General features: G+C 45.9%; 1 protein-coding gene across 1 annotated transcript in view; it reads right to left on the minus strand.

Moving 5' to 3' along the window:
- The window catches only part of Thsd4 (thrombospondin type 1 domain containing 4), a 533,316-nt gene that overhangs the window by 21,605 nt on the left and 491,957 nt on the right, over positions 1–19,754 (minus strand). Inside the window, exons 8-10 of the mRNA XM_028774578.1 lie at positions 10,226–10,401; positions 7,342–7,438; positions 4,432–4,710 (exon numbers count right to left, since the gene is read on the minus strand). Of these exons, the coding sequence (XP_028630411.1) occupies positions 4,432–4,710; positions 7,342–7,438; positions 10,226–10,401 (552 nt within the window). The remainder of the gene's footprint in view (positions 1–4,431; positions 4,711–7,341; positions 7,439–10,225; positions 10,402–19,754) is intronic.

Here is a 19,754-nt window from a genome sequence, read left to right on the forward strand (position 1 = left end):
CCCAGGGTCCCAGGGTCCCAGGGTCCCAGGGTCCCAGGGTCCCAGGGGTGTCCTTCCTGTGGCCCAAGGTAGCTATGAATGTGGCTCGAGACAAAAGTTGTAAAAATATTGAACTTGATTGCGAGGCTCGTGATCAGGAACTTTGTAGACGACAATATTGTGGCACAGTGTCAAAGGTTGGAAATGCTTGCTGGAGGGAGCATGGGAAGTGTCTGCCAGCTCCCGCTGTTTGTCACAGGGAAAAGAAGGGGAAATGTATCGGCCTATGCTTTATTTTCAAGCCACCCTTCAGAAACTCTCTGGCTTCAGAGCCAGTGCTGTTTGCAGGGTAAAGGAGAGAATGGGACAGTCGCCTCAGATACCTCCAGCAGCAAATGCTAAGTTTGGCACACACATGCACACGTGGGTGTGCATATGTACAGGCTACATATTTGAAATGGATCATGTGGATGTTACATTTCATACTTCACATTCTGGTGTGTGTGTGTGTGTGTGTGTGTGTACACGAGTATAAAAAGTAAAGGCTGCCTTAGAAAAACATGATTTAATCTGGACATACAAATTTACATTCTTGGGATTGGTTAAGAGTTAAGAGTACTTCCATAAGATCTTGGTTCAGCTCCCATGTCCCTGAAGTTGTTCACAACCACTAGTTCTAGGGGCTCTGGCGCCCCCTTCTGGACTCTTTGGGAACTTCATACATGAGGTGCATATAAACTTATGCACATACATGCATTTTTTTTTAATTCAGAAAAAGAATTTCATATTCTTTATGCTATTCACAGAGCATGGGTAAAGGCAAGAATTCTAAAGACATAAACACTACTCTTGTGTCTTTTCTGATAGTTCACATTGTGTACATTGAAAATGTGGGTAACAATGTATCAATTTATTCAAGGAACATTTGAGGCGCTCACACAGAGAAACATCAGGTGCTCACCGTGATGCTGAGCACCGAGGCTAGAAAGTGGAAACTGGGGGAGACATTCCAGCCTGACACAAGGAATGTGTCCTGAAGTGCTGGGAGTTCCTAGGAAAGAGGGCTTACTTGAAGCATGTGGAGTCAGGCAGGCTCCACATTGGAAGAGACACTGGGGCGTGGACTAGATGATATTGTAACCTTGGAAACTCACCTAGGAGACCAGGCTCCAAGCATGCGTGTGAGGGAACTTCTAGATTAACTGAGGTGGGAAGGGCCACCTTAACCATGGGCAGCGTCATTCCCTTGGCTTGGGTCCTAGACCGAATAAAAAGGGGAAAGGGAGCAGAACACAAGCATTCATGGTCCTCTGTTTCCTGAGGGCAGATACAATGTGACCAGCTGCCCTAAGCTTCTGTTGCCATGACATCCTACCGTGATGGACCCTCACACTGTGAGCCATAACAAACCCTTCCTACTTCAACTTTGCTTCTTTGTCAGATCTTTTGTCACAGAAATGGGACTAATACACAGTATGAAGAGGAGTGTGTTGGTCAGGTGCCCGAGGCTAGTAATGGAGGGAGAGGGAAGCAGCTGGGGGGAAGGCTGAGGGCACTTTGATTCTGTGGTGTTTCTCCATCATGTCTGTTACAGAGCGGAGAGGGGCTTGCTGAATGACCACCAATGATCAAGTTATTCAGCCCTTACCTCACTATATCCACAAATCAGTATCCTGTGGTCTCTACACAGGGTGGGGAAGAATCTTCTACACATATAATTCTGGGTTGCAAACCACGCAGTGGCAGTCCCTTCTGAGCTATCCGGGCACCGCACCAATTCATAAGTGGCAGAAGAGTTGGAAAGGAGTCCATTTGGATCTGAGGTTCCTTTGTCAACACTGAGATACTCTGCTTATCTCTGTAACGCCTAGGATAAAATCTTATTAAAATGATTTTGGCCTTTTGGCAGAGTTATCTCTAGCTGTCTGGCTCTGTCAGGACACAGTCTACAGGCATCTCGTTTCCCCTTACAGACTTACAATAGCAGCCAGGGCAGCCCCTCGCTCTTCGGGCCACATCTCGGCTCCTGCAGTCTGAGCACAGCAAAATGGGTGCAACGAGAGCTCATAGGTTAATTCTCCAGTTACCAGGCAGAATCAATCACTGTGGAATTATCAAGGCTTTGAGCATAAAGAATTCCAGCCATCCAGTCCTAGCCTCCTATCCCCAAATAAAAATAAATCAAAGACTTAAATTCTAGTCCCAAAAGCCATTAGGCTAGTGCTCTTGAAAAAGATATCTTCAGATCCAAGAGAGTCTTGGATCTCTCTCTCTCTCTCTCTCTCTCTCTCTCTCTCTCTCTCTCTCTCTCTCTCCCTCCCTCCCTCCCTGCCTCCCTTCCTTCCCACCTCTGTGTGTGTGTGTATACATGTATAAATGTCAGAAGATAACCTGACGTATCAGTCTTCATTTTTCTACTTTTTGTTTTTCAGACAGATTTTCTCTGTTGTTTTCTGTTGTGTAGGCCAGGGTAGGCAGTTTGGGAGTTTCATGTCTCCGCCTCCCATCTCTCTGTAGGGAGATGAGGTTATAGAGGCTTACGCTCCATGTGTAACTTTAATGTGGGTTTTGGGATTTTAACTCAGGTCCTCATGTTTTGCAAAGCAAGTGCTCTGACACACTGAGCCATCTTCCCAGCCCAGATTCAAGTCTCGTGAAGAAAAAGTAACAACAAAACCAACCAACCAACCAACCAACCAACCAACCAACCAACCAACCAAAAAACCCCAACTAATCATTGAATCAATGTCTTGGGTGGATTTCCGGGTTTTAGGAAGCGTGGAGTGGGGCGCAGCTTTTGTTTCTATAGTAACGTCTCCTCAGAGAACAACTGTTTCATGGCAACAACTGAATAAGATGCCCTCAGCCTATATAGGGAGAAGATTATAGCTATGTCTCAGCAATTAAGAGCACTGACTGTTCTTCCAGAGGTCCTGAGTTCAATTCCCAGCAACCACATGGTGGCTCACAACCATCTGTAATGGGATCCAGTGCCCTCTTCTGGTGTGGCTGAAGACAGCTATAGTGTCTCATATACATGAAATAAATAAATCTTAAAAAATAGATTGACTGTAGTTCATGGGTGTTTCCTTGCAAGGAGGACTGTAAAGTCACCCTGAAACGGAGGTAGAGTCAATTTCCAGAGCACGGGCCCAGCAGTCACACAAGGGTTTCCAGACACTGCTCTTCCCAACTGTCCTGACTTTGGAGTTGCTAAGGGAAGGGCCCTGGATCTTTGTTACAGTCTAGAACTAATGTGGACCCCGTCACACATGTCAGCCATGTTTTGCTTTGAGCCTATCACAACACCACTTTATCTAAATTCACTGAAACTCCACCTTTCTCCTCAGTCTACACCGTCTGCCTTTTCCTTGGAGAGAGGCTGCATGCTGCCTCTGGCACACAGGCTCCCTTCTTGCAACAGTTAACAAATATGACATTGTTAGGGTAGGGGCTTTTCTCTGGTGGTCCTGGTTGACTGGGCTAGGACATTGGATGAACCTGGGGTTAACATTTTTATCTGGGAGCACGAAAGGGAGGGGAAAGCTTGGAGCAAAACGCCAGGACCCTAGGTGTGATGTTTCCTCTGAAGCCTTTAGATCATGGCATCTACACCAGCCATCTATAAGCCTGATTCCTCAAGTTTTAGACTCTGGAGCATGCGTGCATGTTCTCTGATTATTGACTATAGTATAGCCACAGGAAGGCTCAGCTCAGAAGGTCTATGCCGGCCATTTTGTTGTTATTGTTTTGCTTTTTTTTTTTTTTTTTGAGATATGGTTTCTCTAGGCTATCCTGGAACTCACTCTGTAGACCAGGCTGGCCTCAAACTCAGAGATCCATGCACCCAGCCCACCACCTGGCTCTGTATTTATTTAATTGCCTGTCTGTGTTGAGTAGCTTCTGGGACACAGCCTTGGGGTCATGGTAACACTCTGCCTGAGTGTTCCCTATGCTTGAGATCATGAGTCACGAAGGCCTAGAGTGACAGTGAATGTCATCTGTTTCTGTGTGCTTGACGCTCTGCTTTACTGTGGCAGTGTGACCTCTGGGGTGCCAGCGTGAGGTCTGGGAATGCTTTTGTAAATGCCTGTGCACCAAAGCTTGGGTGGGGGCATCTCTGGTTGGTAGTCTTTGGTGTGAACTGTTACATATCACTGCTGGAAGGGAATCCCTGTCCCTCGATCCGGTTTCCTGGACTTGGCCCATGTGTCCACTTGCTCACTCAAATCTGTATTCTTTCACTTTGATAAACAGGGGTGGGAGCACAGATTTTTTCTGACTCTTTAAGACCCACTACTGGGTGGGCCTGTGGGTTATCTTGGGAACCTCTAACTCAGTACGTCACATGAGCAAACCATCTCACAGGTGGTTCATGTTGATGAGTCTCATGTCAGGCCTCCCCTGGGCCATCCCTTATCGGCCTGGAGTGGGATTTCCACACAGGCTTACCTTTCCCACAGGTGGTGGAACATTCTGTTGTCCCCAGCTGCTTCCAGTTGTGGTCCCGGTTTCGCCTGGGGGGCTGTGGCGCTGGGGGCACCAAGTTGTCTGGTCGGTGGGAAGGGAATCTCTCCGGATGCCTGACTGGGAAGGTCTGCGTGGATTCTGATGTGAATACCTCAGGGGGGGCCTCGACACGTGAGTCTTCCTTCTCCTGGTTCTTCTCCCTCTCTTCTCTGTCCTCCTGACCTCCATCTTCCGTTTCCAGCTGTCCATTGAAAGGTTCGCCTAGGAGAGGCAGCACACGCACAGAAGTGAGATTCCTCTGCACACTGAGTTGAAGAAGGATGGAAAAGGAGAGAGCTTTGCCACTGGACGGGATACAACAGGAACACATTTGAAATGACGATGTTTTAGAAAAGGAAATACTCATCTCTCTCATGTTTAAAACATTAAAAATCAGTAAGAAGGGGCTGGAGATATGGCTCATTGGTTAGGAGCAATGTGTGCTTTTGTAGAACACACAGATTCAATTCCCAGACCCATATGGTGCCTCCCAACCATCTATAACTCCAGTCCCAGGAAATCTAACACCCACTTCTGGCCTCCTGAGGTACCAGGTAGCACATGTGGCACACAACAAAATATTCATACATACAAAAAAAAATCAGTAGAAAAAAACCAATAAGGAATTGTCAAAGGCCATGGGGAAGATGTTTCCTTCCCAACAAACACACAAACAGTCAAAAGCCATAAAAAAACTCTCCCAGCTTCACTTATAATGGACATAACACCTATGAAGACCTGGGCCAGGAAGACCTTCAACTCTTTTCTACCTCATGATAAGAGTTAGAGAGTTTGGAAGCTCATGTCCCTAGGTCCTCTGCTGGAAGCTAACATCCACTTCTTTCAGTATGTGTGAGCTTACACACAGATGCCAGCCGTTGGGGAACAGGCTGGCACCAATGCTCTAAGTTTTAAATGCACGTACTCTTTGACCTACTTCTGCCGTTTCTAGAATATTTATCCTATACATGGTCTCATTCTCTAACTTAAAGCTGTGCATAAAAATAGGGTTACTAAAATATAGCATAGACTATTAGCAAGACAACAGGCTTCAGTGTGTACAGACGGTAAAAATTAAATGACATCACAGCACAACTCTGAAATGGAATGACGAAAGGATGCAGCAAATATCTGCTCTAACTCAGCAGCATGGCTGATGTGTCGTTTGCTGAACAATAACGCACAGACTTGGCTTTGTGCACACTCGGACACACACGTGTGCAGAGAGATGTGGCCTTCTCTGTTTCTGTTCCTCTTCAAGTTTGAAAGGTAGCTATGCTCCTGAATTTTCTTGCTAATCTTCATTTTAATAGATAATGAAATCTGTTTGGTGTGAGGGGGGTCCTCCCTTAGCACAGTGCAAACCCGGGGTTCTCAGGAAGGATAAAGTGGAATTCCCACAGGCATCCATGGTAGGCAGGACAAGGGCACAGCAGAGAAGACCTTTTTAGACAGTGATGTCCCAACAGCCTGGGGCTTTGCATTTCCTGAGCACCAAGGACCCCAGCATGGACCACACAATGTCCTTGGAACCTTATCACGTCTGGGGTGAGATTGGGGGTCAATTCTCAGTCGCACCCTTTATTTTTGCCCCCAGCAGAAGCTGGAAGGTTCCATGAGGCTGCTCCTGTGAGCATAGTCAGCAGTCAGTGCAGTCAGGATCTACGGGTTGCTTTAGCCCCTCCCAGGTCCCAGGGCCTTGCTGCAAGCATGTGTGCACTCGGACACCCACACCCGTCAGGTGTCTACAGCCTCTGGACTGACTGAGAGTGAACGCTCTGACGACTTCAGAAGAGCATAATGTTCAGGGTGGTTTTGAACTGTCTAACTGCAAACAATGATATTTGATACGTAGACAAATGCTCAAATTATCTGCAGAAAGGCTGTATTTTTTTTTTTTTTAATAGAAAGGGGCAAGGTAGATACATCACACTGGTAAGAGATATTCCCTCTGGGAGGAGAAGGGAATTAAAAGCTGATACCTTTTTTTTTTTGTTTTAATTTATGTTATTATTACTTTTTTCCCTGCATGTGTATGTGCGTCCACATGTACAAATCTGTTTACATGTATGTGAATGCACATGTATTACAAGTGCAGGTACACATGTGTGTGGAGGCCAGAGATTGATACCAAGAGCCTTTCTTGATTGCTTTCTACTGTATTTAAAGCGGAATCTCTCAGCTAAGCCCAGAGCACACTGCTGCAGCCACTCCAGCCTGCCTGTTCTGGGATCCTCCGCCTCAGCCTTCTGAACACTGGAACTGCAGGTGGGCTGCCATGACCACCTGGCAATTAAGTTGATTCTGGAGATCTGAACCCTGGTCCTTTCCTTGCTAGGTATACAGCCCTGATGGTATTTTTGGTGTAGTTTTAGGTGGGTAGGAAAGTGTCACCAGGTTGGCTTTGGGGGTGGAGGAAGGGGTCAGAAGCCATAGAGGCTGAGGTATCTAGAAGCCAAAACCAGAGAGGAATGGATTCTGCTTGGAGCACCTTGGGTCTTAGACTCATGAAACTCTTTTGAGACCTCTGACCTTCAGAACTGTGTGACGGCTGTCTGCATCTTGAGTTACTGGTTGGAAGGTCATTCGGTACTGCGACCAACGTAATCATCTCAGATGTGGGGCCAGAATGTCTAACTGCTGCTTAGCATTAGGTGAGTGAAATAACCCATCAGTGAGGCTTACACGGAGAAACATGTTCAATGCCAAGTCCACTAACTTGAAATATGTGCCCACAGGTTTTCTTTGTATTGTTCAGGACACACAGAGGCCAGGGCCACAAGAAGCGAGAGAGAAAGAGAGCTTTAAGACAAAGTGACACAGCATACTTAGTGGCAAAACAAGGGGCTTTACCTGGTCTCCTGTGCGGTGGCACCTGTGGGCTGATGGCATTGTTCCCCATGATCACGTACTCATAGTGGACCCCTGGGTTGGGCTGCTGGTGTATCATCTGAGAACACAGAGTCAATGTTACCACAGCCTGCATACACACACCCCTTTCTGGATGGCTTTGGTCTCAATAACGTAAGTGGTACTGTAGTTAAATGTGCAAGTTCTCATGTAGTTGCAGCAATAAACCAATGGCATCTTAGAGAAGGTTACTTCCAGTGGTTTCTTGTCGATGTTGAAGAATTAAAGACTTCATGTGCATACGAATGAAGAAAAGAGGGTGAATGGTGAATATTTTATAAAGATAAGAGTTAAGGTTTGATAAAGTCTGAATTGGACAGCTATTCTCAGCCAGGGCTTGGATCAGTGACCTTGAAATGTCCTGAGATCTTTACACTGCAGAGGAATCTGTTTGAGTGTTAGGTGGTGGCAGAGTCAAGCAAACAAGGACCAGATGTCCTGAGTAGGGCTAGCCTAGAACAGTAAGGGTCCTTTAATGTCTTATACCAGGCCAGCAAGGCTTGCTGGCTCAAGTTGGTCCCAGTCCTCAGTCCTCTCCCTTGTCAGCTGCCTGGTCCCACTCATTTTCACCCACAGGAAGCCCCAGAACTATAATGAAATAGAGTGGGAAACCAAAACCCAGGCCAAGAAATCAAAATGAAACTAAAACAACAACAAAAGTGCCAAACAAAACACAAAAAAATAAAACAAAATAACCTCTCCAAAACAAAAACCAAACCAAAAACCAAACCAAAACAAAACCCCAAAGTAACAAATAACCAACCAACCAACCAAAAAAACAAATGAACAACAACAAAGCCCAAAATAAAACAAAACAAAAAAATGAAACAACAACACATATTTTCATATGCGTAAGTTTACCTGGGTCATATTCTTTGAGGAAACAATGATAAAAAACAAGCAAACAAACAATTAAAAACTACATGAAGCAGGACTGCAAGCCGGAAGCTGGGCTGCAGAGGTCTGTGACAGAGGCACAAATGATTGAACAAGGCCAACAGAATTCCTCCCCTCAACCAGCTCGTCCTGTGCTCACAGCTGTTACAGGAGAAGGCAGAGTGATGGGCACACTGGAGCAACAGCACCCAAATCTACAATTTAACTGGGAGCCAAGCAAGGGGACACTGTCTTGTTGGTATTTCCCGCTGTAAAGTGGTTCTTGCTGACCAACTGTGCAATCCAGAGCCAGTCTCCAGAGCTCTTGTTTGAATTTCCTCATCAGGAGGAGAGAGGAGAATTCTGATTGGTTTTTGAGTTCTCATAGCCCTGCACTCACTCACCCATGAGTCACGCCTGCAATTCCCACTCACGCCACCCCCTCTTGCCTTCTTCTCACCCATGAAATGCGTTTCTTACCTATCACTCACCCAGAGGCAGGCAGATGTGAGAGGCACATGACTCTGGCGCTGAGCATGGGACTCCTGAGGGACACTACTGTGTGACTGCAGATTCTTGCTATCTACCCCAGCCCTCTCAGTCCCTTCTGCACAAACTCTATTTCTCCTTCTGCCCTTTCCTGTGCCTCATTTCTGTGAGGAAACATACTAGATTCTGCTACTGAAAGCCTTATGCTGTTTATGGGGTTATTGTTGGCTACTTTTCCAAGACCACCCACAGGAGGCCGTTCACAGGCAAAGCCTACTTCACCTTTGATGCCATTCAGACTTACCCAGAGTCAACCAACCAACTGCATGACTCACAAAAACCACCCTGAATTCACTAAAACAAGGCTTCTTTTGTAACTTCCAGCCTACTATCCCTCAAGAAGAACAGACCAGAACTCTTGAGCTGGAGACATTATTTCTAAAGCTCTGACACAGCAAATATTTCAGAGACCAGTGTGGCTCTGGGGATAGTAGGTATTTGTGTATTTATTTTAAGCTTTTGTTTCTTGACATATTTTAGTTCCACATCTTTTCAGAAGACTGGATTCTAGTGACTTAGTGCATATGTACACATGTATATGTGTATGTGTGCATGTGGAGGTCAGAGGTCAACCCTGGGTGCTGGACCAACCATGCTGTTTGAGATAAGGTCTCTCACTAGGACCTGAGGCTCTCTTATTAGGCTGGGCTGGCCGGCCATTGAACCCCATGGATCCTCCTGTCTTTGCTTCTACAGTTCTTGGATTACAGACATGTGTCACCACGCCCATCTTTTACGTGGGTGTTGAGGCTGGAACTCAGGTTCTCATGCTTGCAAGACTTTATAGACTCAATGCCTTAGGCCCCTCTAGTAGTTTCTTTTTAAAAAGATCATTAAAAACAATTCTTGGCCAGCTGAATATTCTGGCTTCAAGTAAAGCAATCCCAGCCTTATGTGCGTGAAGAAGGGACCTTGTACTGCAGCTAGAGCTTCTCCATTTCATCTGGGGTCATCTGGAGTGTTCCTTTTCCATATGCCTTGACAGGGTTGAGAAGGGTGAGCCTGTGGGCTGCTTCGCAGCACTTGGCATTTTCTTTCTTTTGCCATAAAAGAAAACATGCCAAATTAGCATTGGGAGGAGAGAGCCTGGAAGAGCTCCAGGCCTCATGAAACGGGATTTGTTTGCCTCTGATTTGGTTCAACAAGTAAAATTGGTTTTACTGGGTCCATAAACTCCAAGGGTAATAAAGCACCTGGTAGAGTTTATGGTTTCTGAGAGCCTCATACACTCAGGGGTAAATGTCAAAGATCAATGCCAAGCACTGGAAGGAGTCCCTCAGACAGGCTTCACTCAAATGATTTTTATCGAGCCTGGGCAAAGACGTTTTGCTTATTCAAAGTGTATTCCTTGGAAGCCATAGAAGCCCAAGCCCAGAGGGCACCCTGAAACCCCCAAACTCACAAAGACATCCAGGATCTCATTAGTGGGACCTTCAGCCAAGAAGGACTCCCCAGCAGTGCTGGAGATCTCGTTCGGTCGCTTGTAGGTGAACATTGTCCCTCCGCCCTCGTACTTCCCCGGACGATCTATTGCCCAGTTGCCGTTGATAATGGAGCGGCCAGAGCGACTTCGCAAGGCTGTGGAGACAAACCAACAGTTTCTCTGGTAAGCTTAGGTGTGTAAAAGGAAGCAATCTGAATACCAGACTCACTCAGCTAACGGTCCTGGGGCACGAATGGTTTGAAGGCTTACCACCTCTGGCTTGGCCACTCTCTTACCTCAATCATTCCCTTCCATGTGAACTCGGAAGAAAAATGAAGGATGGGTGGGAGAGGCTGAAGGAGGAAGGATGCAAAACAGAGGGGGAAAGGCAGCGAGGGAAGAGTAAGGCACGGGAGAGAGGAACTATTTAATGTCGTGTGTCATCACTGAGGTGGGAGGCGTCAGCCCATGTGCTGATTTTGGCCCAGTTCAGCTCTTGTAGTGTTTTTGTTTGCTTTGTTTTGTTTTTAATATAATGAAGCATAAATCTAAGAATTGGGAGATGTCACATAAAAATTTTGAGAGTCCTGGATTTTCTTGTTTAATAGGAAGGCATGTTAACATTGGCCCAACATTATCTCAGGGCCTCAGTCAACAGGAGCTCCAAGGGATGCCTTCCTCTCTTTTATTTTTCCCATTAATTAATTAATTAATGTATTTATTTACTTTACATCCCGATCACTGGCCTGTCTGCCCTCCTTTCCAGTTCCTCCCTCACATAGTCCCCCCCACCCCCTCCCCCTTCTTTTCTGAGATTGGGGAGGCCCGGTTGGGTATCACCCTCTGTTACGGTTAATATTTTAAAACGGCTGCACCCGATCTGTCTTGTGGTACTGGGCCCGCCATCTTCCCAACTCAGCAAGGCCTTAGGCCACTAGCGGCTGCGTGTTCTCGCTGCTGCTTAGCTCAGGTTGCAGGCTCAGGAGGGCCAGAAGCACCGGCCCTGCTACCCATGAGATGACAGCATGGGAGATGGCTCTGCCAATCTGCCACGCCGTCTCCACCATGCTTGGCTGAGTCCAGACCATCCGGCCATCCATGTGGTACCCAGTAGAGATGAGACTCTCATGGTTAAAGATTATCCAATAGCTTTATATATTTGGTAATGCTCAAATAACAAGATGCCCACACAATTAGAAGTGTTGACCAATTAACTAACCTAGATATAAGTTGTTACCCAAGACTGTTCTCGATACATGCCTGGCTCTCCATGTCTCCTACCTCTCTTCCTCCTCCCTTCCTTCCTCCTCTTCCTCTCTCCTTCTCTCCTCTCTCCGCCTACCTCTCATACAGCCCAATCGCTGAGCTTTATACAAAGTAGTGGGAAGATATCCCACTACACCCCTCCCAAACTGGCGCATCAATTCTCTACAGGACAGGGCACATTGTCTCCCTCTGAGGTCAGACAAGGCAGCTCAGTTAGAGAAATGGCATCCACAGGCAGGCAACAGATTTAGAGACAACCCCTGCCAGTTGTTGGGGGACCCGAATGAAGACTGAGCTGCACATCTGCTACATACGTGCTAGGTCCAGCCCCTGTGTGCTGTTGGTGGCTCAGTCTCTGGGAGCCCCCAAAGGGGACACCTCTTTCTTATAGGAGGACTCGAAAGCTCTGATCAGCCCTTGCCCCCACCCATTACCCATCATTCTTCAACAGTGATAACAGTCTTACTGTTTGTCTTTCTCCTTGTAGGATAGCATTAATTCTGACTGAATCCTTACCAACAGCAGCGAAGCCTTTCTTGTAATTCTGACTCTGTACCTGCCAACAATGATGAAGCCAAGGGGGCCCACACAATTTTCTGGTCTTTCTGGTCATTTTCATTCTTTTTTATTCCCTTCCTGACTTCTCTGGGCTTTATTTACATGCATATGCATGTGCTATGTGTCTGTGTGTGTGTGTGTGTGTGTGTGTGTGTGTCTAAGCTTGGAGGCTGATGCCAGGAGTTCTCTTCCATCATTCTCAGTCTTGTCTGCTCACTGAGGCAGGGCCCCACATCTTTTGGATACGTCTAGTGTGGCTCACTTGTTCTGAGGCTCCACAGACTGCTTTGACTACAGATGGGCTTCCATTCCCACCCAGAATTTCTCTAAGTCCTGGAGATCTAAACTCTGGTCCTCACGTCTGTATGGAAAGTGGCTTAATTGCTTGGCCACCTCCCCAGTCTCTGTGGGCTTTTGAGCCTTGGGCTGTGCTGAACGCTTAGATGCTGTCTGTTGGATGTAGTCCTTGCCATGTTGCTAGGCAACTGTTGCTAGCTTCACTCCAAGCTGTGGTTTGAATGTGGTGTCCACCACTAACTCACGTTCCGAACACCCGGACTCCAGATGGTGGTACTGTTTGGGAAGGCTGTGGAACCTTTAGTAGGTGGAGTCTTACTGGAGGAAGTGGGTGGGCCTTGAGGGCTTATAGCTGAGTCCCACTTCCTGTTCATCTTTCTTTGGTTCCTGATTACAGCTACAATGTAACCAGCTGCCGCTTCATCCTGCCACATGAGTCTCCTGCCTGCGTGAGACAAAAATAAAGCCCCTTTGGCCTTGAGTAACAACACACTGCTTCTGGAACATGAAGTGATTGGTTTAAGTTCATGAGGACTTGTGATCCCAGTAAGGAAGGAAGAGAAGAAGGGAAAGGAAGGTGTCGGACTAATGGGAAGGTAAACAGTGGCGCCCATATTGGGAGTTTTTACAAACATCTGGCATCTGGAAGTGTACATGATGGTGGTATAGTAGGCTTAAAGATGTCCCCATTTTCATATATGTTGCCAGACTGCCTTCTGATATATATGTTTGTATTCAAGGTTAGTGCTGCCATGGCCAGAGAAAACTGTTTCTGTAGTGGCTAGCCGTCACTCTGGCTGGTCCCAAGTGCAGGATTCCAGGCACGAGCCATCCCCACCCAGTTTTTTATGTAGCTGGTCAGAGTGCTGAGAGTTAAGTGGCTGTTGAGTGCCCCACCCTAAGTGAGACATGTGCATCAAACCCTAAAGGCTCAGGCCACATCCTGGGGAAAGAGGCAGAAAGAACACAATAGCCAGAGGATGGGGAGGGTGCTGGGGAATGCTGTCTTCTGGACGTGACTCGGCCAACTGCTCTCATGCACTCACTGTGGCCATGGTCACCTGGACAAGACAAAGCCAACAACAGCTTGCAGTCCAGCAGGCAGCACCAATCAGACTCAATAGGTTAGCCACAACAGGAGGGGGAACTGAAGGTGGGAGGGGCCATGTTGAGGACTAGTGGCAGGGGAGTGTTGGGGTGGGTATCGTCAAGATTCAGGACGCATGTATGGAACTGTCAAAGAGCAAGTAGAAAGGTATTCTAAAAAATTAATAAAGATGTTAAAAAAAGAGACAAATCCGCATTTTAAATGTCACAAACATAGTTGGCCTCCATATCGTTGTGCCTTCCCCTTATAGAATAAATCATTTTAACCTTTTAAAACTCCATTATGGAAAATTTAGCTATAAGAAAATTAGATAGGACAGTGTAACACCCAGTCCAATTATCCATCACCCAGGTTCAATAAGAGTGACACTCACAGACTATCTTACATATCAATAGCTGACTTTCCCAGAGATTAGGTCCTCATAGCCAGAAGCTTCATTCATGAAGGGACAGAAGAGTCTTCATACTCAGACATTTCCCCCTGCACACTCCAGCCTGACTGGAATAGGCAGAAATTAAGGAAGAGTAGATCCAGCACCTTAAATTCTATTCTCAGAGGTGGCTGATATAGACAGCTTGTTGGTGTACACAGAAAGCTTACACGGCATGCAAGAAGCCCTAAGTTCTACGCCCAACACTACATAAAACTGGTATGAGTGCCTTAACGCCTGGAATCCCTGCACTTGGGAGCACACAGAAGAGGATCAGAATTTCAAAGTCATCCTTGGTCATCCGGTGAATTTGAGGCCAGTATGGACTATCTGAGACCCTGCTCTGGCAGAGGACCAGGGTTCAATTCCTAGCACCCACATTGTGGCTCACGACCTTCTATGTCTCCAGTTCCAGTGGACGCGATGCCTTCTTCTGGCCTCTGCAGGTACCAGTCTTATACATGGTACACAGACATGCATGCAGGCACCTCCACCCTCACAAACAAAAAAAAAATAACTTTTTAGAAAAGAGGCATATTTGTCACATTTGGGAGAGACGGCTTGGCAGTTAACAGGACTTGCTTGCTACTCTTCCAGAGGACCTGGGTTCTGTTCCCAGCACTCATACTGGGTCACTCAGAACCACCTGTAACTTTCGACTCCTTATCTCTATGGCAACTCCCACATGATGCTTGTGGGAAAACACATTAAAAAGAACGTTCTTAAGACAAACAAAGAAATACACAAACAAACAACTAAACAAATAAACAACTAAACACACTCACGCAAATCATTTCTCTGAAGGTCCAGACAAGGTTTCCTCTGGCTTCTGTCCAATGGATCATTGAAAGAAATTAAAGTGATTGTCACTAATACTTCCATGTTGCTAAGTCTGCTCCTGGGTATCAGGTCATCTTACTCACAACAGACCTCCACAATGTTGTCTCATCTAAAATGTAACCCCCTGCGTGTGTGTGTGTGTGTGTGTGTGTGTGAGAGAGAGAGAGAGAGAGAGAGAGAGAGAGAGAGAGAGAGACAGAGGGAGATTTCTTTGTGTAGCCTTGGCTGTCTTGGAACTTGATCCAGCCTAACCTGGAACACGGAGATCTGTCTGCTCTCCCTCTGGAATGCCAGGATTAAAGGCAAGCACCACCACTGCCCAGCAACCTCTAAATCTTACTCATGCATTAGATGCTGGTTTCCTCTGGAGTGTCTTCTGTCCAGTCCAGTCCCCCTGTGCTCTAAGACATACAGAGCCTCCCTGCACGGCTGTCATCTGTTTGTCTCTCACTAAGCTCCAATGAGGCCAAGCCCCTGATGGTTATCCACAGGGCGACTCGAGGGCACAGTACACTGCTAACCATAGAGATATTTGCTGAAGATAAGAATACTGGAGAGGAAAGAAATAATGGAAAAGACAGTCAGGGCAAGAATAACAAACAGACCATTCACAAAGAGCCAAGTTCACATAGTCCATAAACAAATAAAGTGCTGTATCATGCTAACACTAAAAAAAAAAAAAAAAGCTCAATATTACCAATATTGTCAGGTAAAAAGTAAACAAGTACCCATAATGCAGTTGATGAGAAACAACTTGGCCCTGTCACATTGGACAGCAATTTGATCTCACTGTTGAAACCCCATGTGTACTTTGGCCCAAGAGGTCTACTTCTGGAAAAGTACTCAGACAATATATTCCTGCAAGTATACAAAAGTATTTATAATGATGGTGCTAAGTACACAAATGATCCTAGTGTCTATCAGTAAAAGATTGTGTAAGTCACAGTGCTGATATGCGCGCAACGGATACTACAATGCCCCTAAGTGAAGGAGAGGAGTCTGGGTATAGGAAAGAACCCCGGGATACCTTTAAAAAATGTTTGTATGTATGTATGATGTCTTAATGCATGTGTGTGCATGCACATGCTTGTGTGTGCCTCAGTGCACTTGTGGAGGTTAGAGAACGACCTGGGCTGTCAGTCCCTACCTACCTTCTACTGTGTTTCAATAGGATCTCGTCGCCACTATATACACCAGGCTCTCTGGCCCATGGGCTCCCATGGATTTTCATGTCTCTGTTCAGTGGTTGTTAAATGATATTTAGAAATTAATCAAAACAGAAATGAAGACCTATGTGAAGATATTTGATTGTTGCTTTTTGATGAAATTCTATAGATCTTTATGCATATATACATACATATATGTGTAGATAAATGCACACAAAATTGGAACAGCAGTTACACATCTGTCAGCGCTTGGGACAGGAACTAGACATAGGTTAATGTAGGAGAAGGAAGATGTTTGGTTTGCCGACTCCATTTTTGAGACAGGGTCTCTCTGTGTAGCACTAGTCGGCCTGTTACTTGCTATGTAGACCAGACTTGCCTTGAACTCCCAAGAGATCCTCCCGTCTCCTCATGCCGAGTGGGATCAAAGGCCTGTGCCACCATGCCCAGTGCCTACCTTTCGTTGTCACTTAAAATTCATTTTGACATATACATGTATATTCATGAAAGCGTGAATGTTTAAAAAGTTAAATACACAGGATATAATGTAAGCGGAAATGTTCCTGCAGTATTTAATACACCCTTCCTTTTATCTACTTCTCTCTAAAATTCCATTTACAGCATCAAAAACTCTGAATTGAGGTTCCTGGCTGAGGTTTTGTTGCTGGGAATGGCAGTATGGAGGATGAGGTCATTCTCTGGAATCCCAGAAGTCCCTTCGCAAAGCATCTGACATAGTTCACAGGAGGAAGCTATGGCAGCTGCCCTGGGACATAAAGCCCAGGGATCTGGAGTCTTTTTACCATTGATGGCCGTTCCCATCACACACCTTCTATCATGCAGTACCAACTAATTGAAAAGAACCCATTAGACTTTTTAGCAACATGGTCATGGCTTTAAGTGGCCCGGCTGGCTTCTGGCACAGCTCCAGACAGAGCCACACCTGGCTGTGTCAAGAGAGAGCAGCTGCAGACACACATTGTGTGCCTATATATAGCTCCAGGCCTGCTCTCAGAAAAGGTACAGGCGGCTCAGGTTATGGCAGGAGGGTGGGCTCAGTGAAGACCGAGCTTGACGGCAGCCTCAGGCCTGTTACCGTGAGAGAATCCTCACTCTGTTCCCATACTGGGTTTATTCCAGGTTAGAAGCTGGTAATGGGAGTGCTTCTGGCCTAAAGTCTGCGTACTAGCTGTGCTCACCTCTGTGATCCCTATAGAAATAGCTTATGCTTGCAGAACCTGATACATACACCCTTCGTTCTGTCTCTTGACTCTGCTGCCTTCCCCCTTTTGAGTCAGAGTCTCACTATGTGCCTAGGGCTAGCTTAGAAATTGTGATCCTCTTGCCTCAACTCCAAGGATGGGGTTATAGGCGTGAACTACCACCCTGGGTTTGCTCCCACATATGTGTCTACCTTGCCTTCTGAGGTGGAGTCTTTGGCTGCTCTAAAGCATGCCAGTTAGACTAGGTAGAATTAGATGGTCAGGGATCTCCCTGTCTCTGCCTCCCTAACAACGGGATTACAGTGTGAGCCACTGTGTCTGGCTTTTTATATGAGCACTAAGGACCAAATCGCTGTCAGTCTCTGGCTTACACACACACACACAAATACATGAACACATATGTGAGCAAACTGCATATACACATTTTTTTTAAATAGCAAACCACATGTACATAAATTTAAAAAAAAAAAGAATCCGAATGTTAAAACCACTCTCTTTTCATCAGGAATAAATCATCTGACACGTGCAAAGCTGAGCACAAATTCTGTTAACAAAACGAAAATCAGACACATCTGATCAGACTGGGTCCAGGGTAATAGAACAACCAAAGGATGGTTCTTGTTAAACAGATACACAAACCTGCCAACCTCCTCTCTTCAGATTTACTCTGGTGTTCTACCTTTGGACAGATTCAAACATGAGTGTGTTCTGCAGTGAGTCATGTCATACTCAGACTGGAAATCAGAGGGTCTCTGAGCAAGGGGGCTGGGGTGCTTTGGGTGCTCCCTGATCACAGGTTGCAAGGGCTCAAATAAAGGGAAACACCATGGCTTTGTTCTTATCTCATTGCTAAATTGTAGCTAAGTATGGCTAATTATCATTCTTTAAAATGTCACAATATTTGATTTATTCTGACTCCAAATTTCCTTTGATTCCTTAACGACATAGGAGAGTCTGTGGGTTGTTCAGGTTCAGACAGTGCATGAGATGGAACCAGGCTGTGGTTTAAGTCAGAAAAAAAGCCAAGCAAAGTAGTGGGGGTAATAGTAAAGAAAAGGCAAAGCCTGGGACGTTGGGAGGCCCCAGGCCTCCTGGCACCAATACAACATGAAGAGAGAATCTGGTCTTGTTTCCATGGAGCACAGAGGATCTTGGGAAGGGGTGGCATTTGAGCATGGCTCTGCAGCAAGAGAACTGACTGATTCTTCAGACAGAGCAGGAGGAAGGGCATTTGGGACAGGAGGGCTGGAAGTACGCTGGAGGGTTTCTTAGTTTGGATTTCTATTGCTGATAAGATAGAATGACCAAAAGCAACTTGGGAAGGAAAAGGTTTATTTCAGTGAACAGTTCTACATCACAGCCTATAATCACGGAGGAAAGTGTGTGTTGGTGTGTGCATTTGTGTGTGTGTGTGTGTTTGTGCTTATGTGTGTGTTTGTGTGTGTGTGCATGTGTGTGTGTGTTTGTGCTTATGTGTGTGTTTGTGTGTGTGCATGTGTGTGTGTGCTTATGTGTGTGTGCATGTGTGTGTGTGCATGTGTGCGTGCATGTGGTCTATGCCACCCATCTTGTCTGAAACAGTTTCTTGTGTTCCCCACTGTGTATGCTGAGCTAGTGGCTGCCCCGGAGCTTCCTGGGAGACTCATGTCTGTGCTTCCCTTTCCCCCCTGTAGGAATTCCGGGATCATAGATGTACTCATTACCACATCCAACTTAAAAAAAAAAGATTTATTTTTTATTAATTAAAAAAATAATGTGTCTGTGTATGGGTGGTGCTGGTGTCCAAGGAGGACAGAGATGTCAGGTCCCTCTGGAGCTGGAGTTGCAGGTGGTGGTGAGCCACTAGACACAGGTGCTGAGGCCTGAACTTGGGTCCTCTGCAAGAGCAGTATGTGCCGTGCTCTTAACTGCTGAGTAACCTCCCTCAGCCCTATGTCTGGCCTTTTAATGTAGGTTTGGGGATCAGAACTCAGGTCCTTATGCTTGTGTGGTGAGTACTTTACCCACTCTGCAGCCCTACCTCACTTTTTCTACAGCCCACTCTCTGTTCAACACTGAAATAGAAAACATGAGAAGGGATGTGTAGGTGAGTGAGGGATGTGTAGGTAAGTGGACAGATCACGTTCACACAGACTCTGAAATATCGTCAAACACAGTTCTATCTAGGATTCCTGTTGTCATTCTTCTACAAAGCCCTGAAGTGGTCAGGCCCACTGAAACATCAGCACATTCCTTTGATATAAGATATCCAGTCATTTCCTAATTATCCGTGAAGATGGCTGAAATGACCTCTTTCCAGCTTGGCAGAAACTAGAATAAATTTATCTGAATTGGGGCAGGGCGGGAGACTGAATATCTAAATTCTACTTTGATCTCCAAATTGGTTCCAAAGCTTACCATAGTGGATTGATTCTTCCCTGATAACACTCTGGTTATTGCAGGAGTGGGAACAGGGCTACAAAATATTATAACACAACGTCTTACAAGGTCCTAAGAAATAAATATATCTCTTCTACATGAGACACATTTGAGCATGACATTATGAGACAGAAGACTCTTGGAGAGTCTGTAAGGCCTACTCTTTTTTTTTTTTTTTTTTTTTTTTTTTTTTTTTTTTTTT

Source organism: Grammomys surdaster, unplaced genomic scaffold (genome assembly GCF_004785775.1).
Source record: "Grammomys surdaster isolate TR1022 unplaced genomic scaffold, NIH_TR_1.0 241, whole genome shotgun sequence".
Taxonomy (NCBI): domain Eukaryota; kingdom Metazoa; phylum Chordata; class Mammalia; order Rodentia; family Muridae; genus Grammomys; species Grammomys surdaster.